The 14,033-nt window shown below is 34.9% G+C and overlaps 1 protein-coding gene across 1 annotated transcript; it reads left to right on the plus strand.

Annotated features, from left to right (window-relative positions):
- The first annotated feature begins 9,940 nt into the window (after positions 1 to 9,940).
- LOC131852125 (uncharacterized) lies at positions 9,941 to 12,161 on the plus strand. The gene is made up of 2 exons (XM_059202762.1): positions 9,941 to 12,004; positions 12,144 to 12,161. The coding sequence occupies exons 1-2, from the start codon at positions 9,941 to 9,943 to the stop codon at positions 12,159 to 12,161; spliced, it is 2,082 nt and encodes a 693-aa protein (XP_059058745.1).
- The last annotated feature ends 1,872 nt before the right edge of the window (positions 12,162 to 14,033 follow it).

A 14,033-nucleotide genomic window follows, 5' to 3' on the forward strand; every position in this document is an offset into this window, starting at 1 on the left:
TGGGTATTTTGTACGTACTTTGACGAAATAGACACGTCCATCTAAAGGTGGAGTTACACTCAGTTAAGTTATTCAACGGACGCAGTCCAGATTTTTTTTTAGTGACCAAAATAGTGAGTCCAAAGGCCCACCGATTGAAAGTGGTAACCATCGTCTTATACACTTATTTCATGTCATCGTATGCCATCCGTTGTACCACTGTGTTGCCATTCTTGAGGCAGTGTCTCGAGAAGGCAACACATTACTCGTTTCCGACAAAAAATTACGAGATCCATGCAGTCATTAGCCAAGTAGACGACTTTATACAAAGTATATCTTGTTGGTGGAATCTAAAAATATTGTCATATAATATTATTAACTTTTATAAGTTTTTTCAATACATAAATAAAGAGATCTGCATATTAAGCATCTGCATATTAATACTTCCAGCAAACAGCCGACAATTTTAATGTCGTCATTCTACTAGTGAAGGGAGTCCTCCTACACTGCATTCGGCTGTACATAGTCTCTATGTCTAGTCGAGAACCTATCATACTTCAGAATAAAATTAAATATTTTCATTAATTGAATGAAAATATTTAATTTTAAATGCTTCCGGTAAAAGGTCAGCTTTAACAATATTCATTTTCGCGGCAAAATGTACTATTTCCTCTTCGAATGTATAATCTCCTTCTATGCTAAAATACATTAAATATAGGTATCTAATAATTTAAATGTATCCAACAGACAACTGGATACATGGACAAATAGAGTTTTGAATGAGTTAACAGCTTCAAAATATTAAACATAGGAATACCATGAACTGCCATAGGTATTTTCAAACCACTTCATAGTCTAATCGTGTATCTGAGTTTACTACTAAGTATAGAGTTTGTGTCTTTGTAAACAAGTTATGCCTACAATAACAACCAATGCTTTCGTCAACTTTCGCCACATTTTTGTATTACAATATTGTCGTTATTAGCCAACCCTCGTTCAGGCTAAATGCTTTTTTTATGCCACTGGAATGACAAACAAGTTCTGCACCCACCTGCTGGTAAGTGGTAACAGTCGCCTATATACATTACATACATATTGTACGAGTATATATGCCTGTTAGTAGTTATAATGTGACAATGAGATGCCTAAGATGTTATTCCTCCATCCACATGCTGTAATTTCACATCTCTTATTTCCACCCTTCAACTAAAGATGCTCACAAAACAAGCTATTTACGTCTGCAATAGTTGAGACTGAGGTACACATCATATGATTTCAACCCGGAAGACGTCCACTACATAACAGAGGCCTTCTACAAGATCTCTACGATGAACGGTCCAGCGCTACTCGCATCCAACGCTTTCCAGCAATCTTGACCAGATCGTCGATCCACTATGTCGGAGGCTTCCCACGCTGCTTCCCAGTCCACAGTCACCATTCGACGACTTTACTGCCCCAACGACCATCTGTCTTACAAACTATATGGTACACACTGAGGTACACACGCAGAAGATATAACATTGTGACACGTGAATTTATATATGTATAATATATAATATTTTGAAATAGAAACAAAAAATAAATAAAATTAAATACGTCCAGTATTTTATTTTTTCTACTTCTTTCTTTCTAAAAGTAATGTTCATATATTTAGTCGAGTAGTTTAAAAGATAATAAACAGACATACCCTGAATGATGAATATAATGATTATTATCTGTAGTAGGTATCTACATATAATCATTAAACCATCTTCACTTCTAAGAATAATTAGTTCGTGTCTGGTAACCGCAAGGTTTGATAAGATTATTGATCGTGCAATAGGTTTATCTCACGTTTTGTCGTACCATAGCTATAACATTCGCAGGGGGGGGGGGCTAGTAATAGGGTGCTAGTGCTTATATTGCTGTGTTGTAGCACCTTAGGTTGATCTACCTGGTAACTTGAGTAATTCCTGTCGAATTAACCAAGGCGCGCTAACTGACGTGACTTTATACGTGACCTAACATAGCCGGATCAGTTATCCACTCGTGATAAATTTCTGGTGAAGTTGCTGGTTTGTTGGTTGATGGTTTCTAGTGGGAACCGCGTGGAGATCAACCTGACATTACCAACAACCCATAACCACATAGTGGTCCACCCGTAGATAGCAGTGTTGTTACACTGCTATCTACGGGGTCCTGGGTCCACCATTAAGTCATTCCACCTCGCATATTGTCATTATGAATGTACATAAATCTTCCCAAATTCAAATCCCCCGAAAAATCAATCCCAAATTCCATAAATCCTTTCATTATGAGAGACCAATACCCAGTAGTGGCATAATAACGACTTTTTATAAAGATGATAATAGTTGAGCTATTATATGTTTACAATATTAGTCACCATGCTTAAACGTATGTATGTGATCCATTCAATGAAACAATTACATATTCCAGTTCTTATCTGTTATTCAAACAATTATAATTTTCACTAGTGTATTTTACAGGGAAAATAAATACAAGTGTCTCCACTCCATCTAGTCCAATATGGGCTTGATAAAACGTGAATGACGTCAAGACCGGGAAAATGTGAGGAAATACCAATAAGTTTAGAATATTACATATGCTACAATAAGGTTATAGACTTGTTCTTTACGTCTCACAGATTAATTACTAATCATCTAAATTTATAACGAGCAAAACATTGTTATTATCAGAAATAACAAGAGTATATATTAATAACAATATATATTTATCACCGACCACGTTGAATACACAGATACTCATATCGGATGGGCATTTCAAGTGTTATGTTCACCATAACGCTCAGTTGAAAGTGGCTGTGACTATCCCATAATTTTTACTAATATTATAAACGCGAAAGTTTGTAAGTATGGGTGGATCGATGTTTGTTATTCTTTCATGCAAAAACTGCTGAATAATTAATAAAACTTCAGAATAATATAGGTTATACATCAGAATAACATATAGACTATAAATTTCACGCTGGTGAAACCGTGGGCACAAGTAGTATTGTCACATGGAATTAAGTCCGCAAATATACAATTCCCTATTGTATAGTGTGCATTAAAGTTAAATCTATACATATACAAGCTGACCCTGCAAAGGTTGATTTCGATATAAATTAATATTATTGTTAAAAAATAGGATCAGTAGTAGAAGAATGAAAATTTAAGAGTTCCTATAGGTATTATGTTTTTAATGGCATCACAAAAAAAATATAAATTTTGTCTATAAATAAATAAAATCTTTTTGTCGTGGGACACCCTATCACTTATGGTTATAAAAAATAGATACAACCTATTCTCAGACATACCATGTACATATGTAATCAAAATCAATTACGCCGTTACAAGGAAGTATGGCAACTTACACTGTTACTTGAGAATTTATCCCCCGTCCAATTCAAACGGGGATTGAAATTACGACGGCCTGAGCCGAGGTTCGAACCCCTAGCGTGCCCTAAGACTAAAGTCGTATCCATCAGGCGGGAATTGGACTTCTCAGGGGTTTGGAATGCCATCTGCACTCGCCCCCTATCGTCCGGTGAAGCTATAAAGACCAGCCGCGGCCAACAACATTGGAGTAGTCCGAAAAAATATACGAGAAATTGTTTTTTTAAGTTGGTGTGGCTGTGTGTATATATGTATGTGTGTGGACATGTATACATGCCGCCCATATAATTTAACATATGCTATTTGTAATACACGTAATGTTAACGATATTTGCTAATCAAAAATATGTTATTATTATTGAATTGTTTGAGGTAAGTACAGATGAATTTCTGGATACTCATGTGTTCGTGTTTCTAAATACACAAGTTCTTAAATAGTGTTCTTAAGAAGTGTTACGTGACCGTGGTTAAATAAATCTTTCCGCGAAATATACTCGTGTTATATTACTTTTTGTGCTACGGTTTTCCTGTGTACAGGGATACGAGTAACAGTTGGAAGGATCAGAAAATTTTACTGCGAACTACAAACAGTTCTGTTTATAGGCTGTATAAATATTCGCTTTTTAAATTAGGTTAAGTCTTCAACAAATAATTAATCAGAACGCAGAATCAATAACTACGTATTAAATACAATAATTACTAAAATGTAATAAAAGAATATAATTGTTGTCGACATTTAAAACATATTTATTTTTTAATTCTTCATTACATTGTATAAAACAAAGTCGCTGTCGTTGTCTGCCCGTCCCCTATGTATGCTTAAGTATTTAAAACTACGCAAGGAATTTTGACGCACTTTTTTTTAATAGATAGAGTGATTCAAGAGAAAGGTTTATATATATAATACATGTACACCCGAAGCCGGGGCGAATAGCTAGTAATCTAAAAATTGTAATTTCTTTCTTTTTATTATTTTTGCAAGTGTTTCTATTATGCCACTAATAAACAGGAAACGAGACGGGATAACGTAGAGGAACGAGTTAAATGTAGTAATTACTAGGAATTAATGACCATGGGTTTTAAAGTAAGTGTCATTTACTTCTATACTTACATTGCACTTCATCAACTTTTTATTTATTTATTACGCGAGAAGTCATCAGCCAACACATCATCATTTTTCAAATTATGCGATTGCTGTATAGAAAGATAAGAACTCTCATTATTTGTTTTAGTAAGTGTTTTGTTCAAATTTAGGAGAAATATCCTTCGCAAAAAAAATCTGAAATGTTCCAATTTTGAAATATTAAATGTAGAAAATTTTGATGAATCAATTTTGAATTTCGTATTCTGTACCTATACTATAACTATACTTACTATTATAAATAATTAAAATAATATAAGGTTGAATTACTAATCTCTAATTACTGTTTCCAATTGAATATTAGCTATAGCTATAGCTATAGATATAACGCTGAGGGCCTAACATCACGCAACAAGCAAAATGAGGGGAGCGAAAATTTGAGTCTAAAATCAGTCCCGTTTTTTATACAATGTTAATTATTATTGTTGTTAAAAATTATTTTTTTCTTCGTTACAATATTTGATACTATACAAATTTTTATTATTCATTTAACGAAAAAGTAGAAATTGATGTATAAAATATAAAAAATGAAGTACATAAATATCAGTTCCGAGTGATTTGTAATTGCTGAGAAAAATTCAGATCAGTAACGTCAATATTTATGATCGCCTTAATGAAAACAGAGGAAGTTGTGCGGTTTAGCTTTTTTCATATATTTCTGCAGACAACAGTACAACTATAAGTATGACTCTAATATTTGTTTGTTATTATTGTACCTAACTAGACACTACGAGTGGTGACGAAAGAAACGCTACCATCTCATAACAGGATTGGGTTATTTACCTCTGTTACATTTGTGTAATATAAAAATTACGTCACGACGGGAAATATTAGCCTATTCGTGTATGTACATTAATGTTGACAAAATACGGGGAATCCACTAAATTCGTCTTCATATATATGTAATTTCCATAATACCTATACCGTATAGGAGTATCAATTCTTTTGTTTTAATGTTTTAGAAATGATTAAATTTAGCTAAATTTGTAGGTAAGTATGGGAATAAACCCAGTTAGACTTTGTATGAAGTCATCTGTCTCGTTTGTATCAGCCGCCAAGCAATTTACTTTGCAAGCTGTCTTTCGGTTGAGGCATTTACTTCTTAGTCTTGCCACAGATAAGGTAATGTCTTATAGAATGGCAAAGCGTGAATAGTAACAAGTAACCACGAACGTTACATGATGACGTGATGTCCGTGGTACAGTTAGGTATATAAGCGACGGTTACTATCAATAGGGCCGTCAGACTGTTTAACATTCCTATTACAATATTATAACAAATTATAAACAAACGGTTTCGTTTGAAGAAAGAATGCTAAAAAAAAGGCATAACATAGATACTTATATCAGTACGTATTTTAAAAATAGAATAGTATTAAATCTTTATAATATATTCTCCTCAGTGGAGTCGGCTGAAAGTTTATTATACCTAATAGTATCTAAGAAAACTAGGGTCATTGACATTCATCATTAACAACATTATAAATGTTTGTCTGTTTGATACATTTGTATTACTAAACAGTTACTCGATCCCGATGAATACATAATGCTACGTTTACATTCAGCCGCTTCCCCTGCCACTCGCGCTGCCGGAAATATTGCCGGGCGACAACTGAGCGAGAGGGCTGAAGGTAAAAACACGCTGCCACTCGCACTGCCAATCCTTTGAATCGCGTACGAAAAACCGACAATCAACGGAGCGCCGTGCAGAACGAGTGGCAGAGCTAATGGTATGGGAAGTGTTTCCACTCTCGCGCTGCTCTCTTCCCTGCCCACTCGGGCTGAGTGTAAATTGGGCATAAGAACGTGCACAGGCGTTTCATCTAACAAATAGAGGCCAATGAAAGTACAAATAACAAATAAAAATTTTATTGAAATCATAATTATATTACATTTCACAACAACCAAAAGTATTAACAAATTAATATTCAAAATATACTTATTTAATGATCACTGAAATATTGCATATTATTTAGTATTCTATATACATTTAATAACTATACTGTAATAAAAAAAATGTGACTCGGAACCTTTTCCTTTCGGACCTTTCCGAGTCACATTTTTTTTACAATAAGTATGTATATTGTGACGAATTTTAATATAAAGCCACGATGAATTGTAATTTTTCCATTTTATTGGTCATTAATTTACTATCTATTTGGAAATCAAAAATAGGATAATTTACTAAACGGCAAGTCAGAATAAGATAGTAAACAAAATTTATTTAAATAAGTTATTTCTAGCAAATTAATTAAATTTGTAAATTTATACGTAATAAATACATATTATAAAATAAAACATTGAGTAACACATAGATAGGTATATTACGTGGACTAAAGTAAAACTTAAAGGTTGAAATACTGAAGATTAGGCCCAACTGACATGTCTATCATGAAGTAATGTGAAAATAAACAAATAAATAATATATAATTATACGTATCAAAACATAAGTACATATACTGCAGTTGGGCATGTAACCTCGGTGTAGGAACTGAAATTGTTTACCCTGCAAATCTACCCTGGAGTCCAATATCGAATTCAACATTTGTACTGTTCTTTTCAAACATGAATGCAACACAAGTTGATTTGGCTGAAACAAGACCAGAACTTAACCAAATAAATCGATACGAATGTCGGTTTACTCTTTCATTGATTATCACGTATGGAATTGAAACTTTTTTTTATCATAAATCAGTAACTGTATGAGTAAACTTAGGCTACTTTTATTTTAGAAAACTAAAGTTAAATTCCACGCGGACGAAGTCGCGGGTGCAGCTAGTACATAATAAACCACAATCTAACTATATAATGATAATATTATTTATAAAAAATCCGATCAATTATTGTAAAAGATTAATTGATTCTTCTATTCTATATAAACAAAACGTTACATATAAAATTGTGAGATAAAACTATTTGACCTCAAGAAATTTATTTATTGAGCGTAGATCTGACTTTTTGACACTTATGAGCGAGTAAACATGGTCATAAACATTCATGAGCGAATGTTGAAATATTAGTCACAATTCATTGTCCACAAGCAAACGAAGTATTGGGTAATTCATTTGGAATATCCAAAGTAACAACTAGCAGGTACAGTTACAATTATTATTATTGAATAATTCACATTTCTTCTCTAAAAAGTATGAAGAAGTCGTAATGTGTATCGGTATGTTTCTCCAATAACTTTTACCAACTGTTTTTTATATGGGTTTGTCTAGAAATAACATTTTTCAAGTTTCTATACATTACATTCTAGTTTTTTATATGTACAATAAATTGCATGCTTTTCAATAAACTGTATTGAAACACAAAATAAATTCACATTAAAAAAAAAATAACAATAAAAATGCGTTAGTGATAGCATTCCTTTTACAACACAATATTTATACAATTTAAATTGTGATGTTTTTTTATGGACGTCAAACTAAACCTCAGAAAACATCTAACATAAATGTACCCCAACATAGTATTCATACATTTTACACTTAATTTTAATTATAAACATTTCTAATAGCACCAATATATGAAAATAATATAAACCGTATTATATTAATTTATACATACTTAATATACCCAATAAATAAATTTATTAATCTAAAAACAACCTTAGTGGTTATTTACAAAGTGTATCCTCCAGACTGCTTTTTTTTAAATACAACTCAGTGCATTTAGAAATATGAACAAAATTATTAGCAATAAGATTATTCAACAGTTATTATAATAATACAGTTTTAAAATTTTATTTTAAAACCATAAAATGTTACGAAACCTCATTATTTGCATACCTTATTATACACAGGTTCATAATATTGTATCATTATCAATAATTCCAACTAAGAATTGAGATAGACAGAGATAGAACACTAAATTGCATAAATATATATGTATATTAGACCGCAGACATTAATATGTATATATTAATTATGTACACCTCAAAGTTTGTATTGTGAACTGTTTGCATATGTTTCTAATAGATTTTTCCAATAATGTTGAGTATTTTTTAACCTCCGACACAAAAACAAAGGAGTTATTATTCTTACATGGCTGTGTATCTGTGGCATCGCAGCTCCTAAACACACGGACTAAATTAAATAAATCGATTGTGATGCGGTTTTTTTTCGAAAGCTGACATGATCTTGATGGTTCTTGCTACAATTTCTTAGTGTTTTTTATTTCGGTAGTTATGTTTATTTTATTTTGTTATTATTACTAAAATAAAAATATATGTCGCCGCAGCTACATTATAACCCACAAAATAAAAATAAGGAGATGAATGACGCATCTGCTGTTGATTTACCATATTGATTATCAACATTAATAGAAACTGAATCACATTCATTACATCTTTAATATAAGGACGATAGATGGAGCTACCATGCGGCTTAATATCAACGCATAATCGCTTCAATTAATGCCGCTAGATGGCGTCATTATCAGTCCTTTTTAATAACTTATGTTTGTTATTTAAAATTACTAAATGTAGTAAAAACTAAATTAAATGTTAAAATTTATTATGAATTAAGCAATTGTTATGTGAATTGTAAATAAATTTATCTATGTCGAGCGAATGTCGGATGTTGCGTAACGTCCGCCATTTGCGTGCGGATTTCCTTCACAATAATTAAAACTTTGATAAAATCTTGTAACCATTTTTAAAAGAAAATAATGCAATCATCTTGATTTAAATTTAAATACCATAAAGTTATTTTTAACAATAATGTAACATTCAATTATTTTGCATTTAAGTTGTTAACTAAAATCAACATGAAAAACATCCGGATGATTCGGTTAATAGTGTAAGTCAAATTTATTAATATTACAAGTTTATGGCTTTATTTAATTGCTAATATTATTAGAATAACTAGACGGTAATTTAAGTAATTATGCCGCTTTATTATTGTTTAATTATAAGCCTTAGGCAAAAATGGTATTTTACTTCCGGCACTGTGGCGATCGACACCTTCCGACTTGAGCGCGCGTTCAAGTTGGAGGGAACACGTTTTGACCACATGGCTGGTCTTGTGAATAAGATTCATTCTGTGTTCGGTGCTCGAGCGGCGTGGAAGTAAGTTGAAAACTCTTGTTACTTTAGTAGAATCGATTTGTAATTATAATCACATTAGAAAAGTATTGTGTTATAAAATAAAATGAAAGATAGACTATAATCATATTTAGAGATTATTATTATAATAATAAACTAATCTAATTTCGCTTGTTCTTTTATTATTTTAATGTAATGTTAAACTACTACCACTAGTAGAACCGATGATCCTATTATAGGTCAACGGTTCTGCAGCTTTTTAAAAAGTATTCCTGCTTTCCTACTCCGACATCAGAAGTGGGATCGCTCCAGCGATCCCCTTTCTGCCCCGGTCATAACATTTTTTCAGATCCTGACGTTAAACCAAACCCTACGGCTACGTTATGAGTGACACCGAGCGAAATACTTCTGCAGCGAGTGCAACGATACAAGCGGACGTGACCGGTGTTTCCAGGTCGCCACCTTCAGCACCGATAGAAACCTGTCCAGGCCCGTTTCAACAAGGCGCCCCTACAGCTACGGTACTCCAACAGCAGCCCGGTGATGTACCACCTAATTTTTTCTTACAAATGATGAATGTTATGCAAAATATGAGTGATAGGCTACTAAATCAACAGCAATCTGACAGGGTTAAAATTACTGACGTTTTCCTACCTTCCTATGATCCCGATGGAAACGTTGGGGTCCGTGAATGGTGTAACCACATTTCAACGGCTAAAAACACCTATCAGCTAACTGATTACGATTTACGAATGAAAGTGACAAGCTTATTGAGGGGTCGTGCTAAAGTATGGGCTGATAACTGGCTTGTGACCACCAGTACCTGGGACGAGCTGCGGCAAATAATTATTACTACTTTTGAACCTGAATCTCGCTATTCGAGAGACGTACTTAAATTCAGAGAGCATACCTATGATTCTTCTAAAGATATTGCCGAATTCTTAACTCAATCGTGGATTTTATGGAGACGCGTAACTAAGGATAAGTTAGATAACAGTGATGCTGTTGAAGCTGTTCTTGGTACTATCGGTGACGAACGTCTTAGAATAGAGTTAATGAACGCAAGAGCTACCTCAGTGCCAGAATTAATTTCGGTTGCTTCATCTATCCGTAGTAAACGTTCAAGTCAACTTAGGGTCGATCAACCTCTCCAAAAACGTGCGCGATATACAATTGACCATAGGCATACTGCGCAATATTGTAATTTTTGTAAAAGAACTGGTCACACGTTGAATAATTGTCGTAATAAGAAATCTGCTAACTTAAATTTAATCAATGACAAAAACGCAGCCAATCCTCAAAGTGGTAGACCTCACAATATTAAACACTGCTCGTTTTGCGGTAAACCAGGTCACGTGTTTGATACTTGCTTTCGGAGAGAAAAGGAGATTTCTTCTAATGTAAACTCACTCGCAAATAAAGGAAATACTTTAAATGTAATGCGTATGAGTGTCTGTGGAAAACTTATTAACACGGTATTTGATAGCGGTGCGGAATGCTCGGTCATGCGAGAATCCGTTGCGAATAAGTTACCCGGGCGTAGATGTCAAATAGTCACACACCTACGAGGCATAGGTCCATTTCCCATTATTTCCACGTCCACGCTGAAAGCAGTGTGCATAATCGACGACGTTAGTATTCAAAACGTAGAGATATTGTTTTATATTCTACCTGACCACGACATGACAACAGATGTTTTAATTGGAGCAGACATACTACATAGTTCTGGTCTTAGTGTAATCGTAACTAGAGAAAGAGCAAGACTTTGTTATAATCCTTGTATTCAATACATACAGTCAAAGAGCCCCTTATTTGAGAAAATTGACCACGACTTGACTGACGAACATCAAATTAACCAACTCCTTACTTTATTGTACAAATATTCTGAACTTTTCACACGTGGGTATTCAAAAACGCGCGTTAAAACCGGCGAATTAGAAATCCGTTTGAAAAATAAAGATAAATATGTTGAGCGAAGACCTTACAGACTCAGTCCAGTCGAACGCACAAAGGTCAAAGACATTGTGGAGGAACTCATCAAAGCCAATATAGTGCGTGAGAGCAGATCACCTTATTCCAGCCCAATAATTCTAGTAAGAAAGAAAAATGGAGACGACCGTATGTGTGTTGACTATCGGGAGCTAAACGCTAATACAATACGCGACCATTTCCCTCTTCCACTTATTGCTGACCAGATTGATCAACTGGCAGGTGGGCAGTATTACACCACACTTGATATGGCATCTGGTTTCCACCAGATACCTATCTCGCCAGACTCAATCGAAAAGACCGCATTTGTAACACCAGACGGACTTTATGAATATTTAACGATGCCCTTCGGTCTTTGTAATGCACCTTCCGTGTATCAACGATGTATAAACCGAGCCCTAGGACAGCTCCTAAACCCTGGTAGTGCTAATACCTTACATAACGATAGCGTGGCCCAGGTTTATATCGATGACGTCATCTCCAAATGTCGTGATTTCACATCGGGCATCTCTTACTTGGAGAGAATCTTTATAGCGTTACGTGAATCGGGATTTTCTATAAATATTGATAAATGCCTATTCTTTAAACGGTCAATAGAGTATCTTGGAAACGTAATAGAAAATGGTCAGGTTCGCCCGAGTCAAAAAAAGTAGAGGCTCTAATAAAGGCCCCTATACCATCTACTGTAAAACAGATACGACAATTTAATGGCTTGGCTGGATATTTTCGTCGTTTTATACCTGATTTTGCGCGAACTATGTCACCACTGTACGACCTGACTAAAAAAGGGACTAAGTGGGAATGGAGTCATAGACATGAAGAGGCACGTCAAAAAATCATTCATCATCTCACTTCTACTCCTGTCCTCACTATATTCCAAGAAGGCAAGCCTATAGAGCTATTTACTGACGCTAGCAGTCTAGGCTTTGGTGCGATACTCATTCAGTTAATAAATGAACGACAACATGTCATTGCATATTTTAGCATGCGTACAACAGAAATAGAGAGTAGATATCACTCGTATGAGCTCGAGACACTAGCAGTGGTCAGAGCTATAAAACACTTTCGCCACTTCTTGTATGGACGTAAGTTCAAAGTAATTACCGACTGCAATGCTTTGAAAGCCTCTAAACACAAGCAAGACTTATTACCTAGAATACATAGATGGTGGGCTTACCTTCAAAATTTTGACTTTGATATAGAATACAGGAAGGGCGAGCGGATGCAGCATGCAGATTTTTTGAGCAGGAATCCTGATCCTCTGACTATCAACCTCATGTCAAGTAATCTAGACTGGCTAAAAATAGAACAACGTCGCGACGCGCAGTTAAGGCCCATTATCGATTCCATCCATGCTGGCAATGAAGTCACTGGATACTTCCTTGAAGATGGCCTACTCAAGTCTAAGAGAACGGACCCAGTGGCAGGTGATCAAACCCTTACAATAGTTCCCAAGGCGTTTCAATGGAGCCTTACAAATACTTACCACACAGCCCTAAAACATCCAGGGTGGGACAAGACTTTACACAAAATAAGAGAGAGTTATCACTTCGATAAAATGAATAGTTTTATTAGAGACTTCGTCGATAACTGTGTTGTTTGTAGAACCTCTAAACAAACCTCCGGAGCATCACAAATACAACTACATCCGATCCCTAAGCCAACAAGCCCATTTGAAGTAATACACATGGATATTACTGGTAAACTCGGAACTTCTGCTAACCAAGAATACGTAGTAGTAACAGTAGACGCCTTTACTAAATATGTTATGTTTCATTATACTAATGATAAAAGTCAACATAGCTCCCTCGCAGCGCTCAAACGTGTAATTCATCTATTTGGAGCACCACGACAAATCATAGTTGATGGAGGGCGTGAATTTCTCGGCGAATACAAAAACTACTGTGACAGGTTTGGCATTGAGTTACATACAATATCTCCAGGCGCTAGCAGAGCCAATGGACAAGTCGAGCGCGTAATGGCAACATTAAAAAACGGACTCGTAATTATAAAAAATTATGAAAGTCCAGAGTGGCACACGGCGTTAGAAAGTCTGCAACTTGCTTTAAATTGCACAGTCCATCGTACAACCGGAGTAGCCCCACTCACACTCCTGACTAGACGCCAAAACTGCGTACCTCCTGAACTTCTCAATCTAGTTAATTTTGATAACAATTCAATCGATGTAGTAGCATTAGAACAACATATTAAACAAAGAATGACTGACTTGGCTGTAAAAGACAAGCAAAGATTCGATAGAGGTCGCGCACAAATTCACAAATTCCAGCGCGGCGACTTTGTACTAATAAAAAATAATCCTAGAAACCAAACATCCCTTGACCTCAAATTTAGTGTCCCTTATGAAGTATATAGAGTTTTAGAAAATGATCGCTACCTCGTGAAAAAGGTAGTAGGTCATTACGGTCGACCACGCAAGGTCGCTCACGATCAGCTGAGGCGAGCGCCGCAGCCAGCAGCCGGCGCCCA

Source organism: Achroia grisella, unplaced genomic scaffold, assembly GCF_030625045.1.
Source record: "Achroia grisella isolate CSIRO2021 unplaced genomic scaffold, CSIRO_AGI_Agris_v1 utg840, whole genome shotgun sequence".
NCBI classification, from domain to species: Eukaryota; Metazoa; Arthropoda; class Insecta; order Lepidoptera; family Pyralidae; genus Achroia; species Achroia grisella.

Excerpts from the sequence above, each read along its gene's own strand:
- LOC131852125 (XM_059202762.1), top strand. The coding sequence starts at position 9,941 with ATGAGTGACACCGAGCGAAATACTTCTGCAGCGAGTGCAACGATACAA.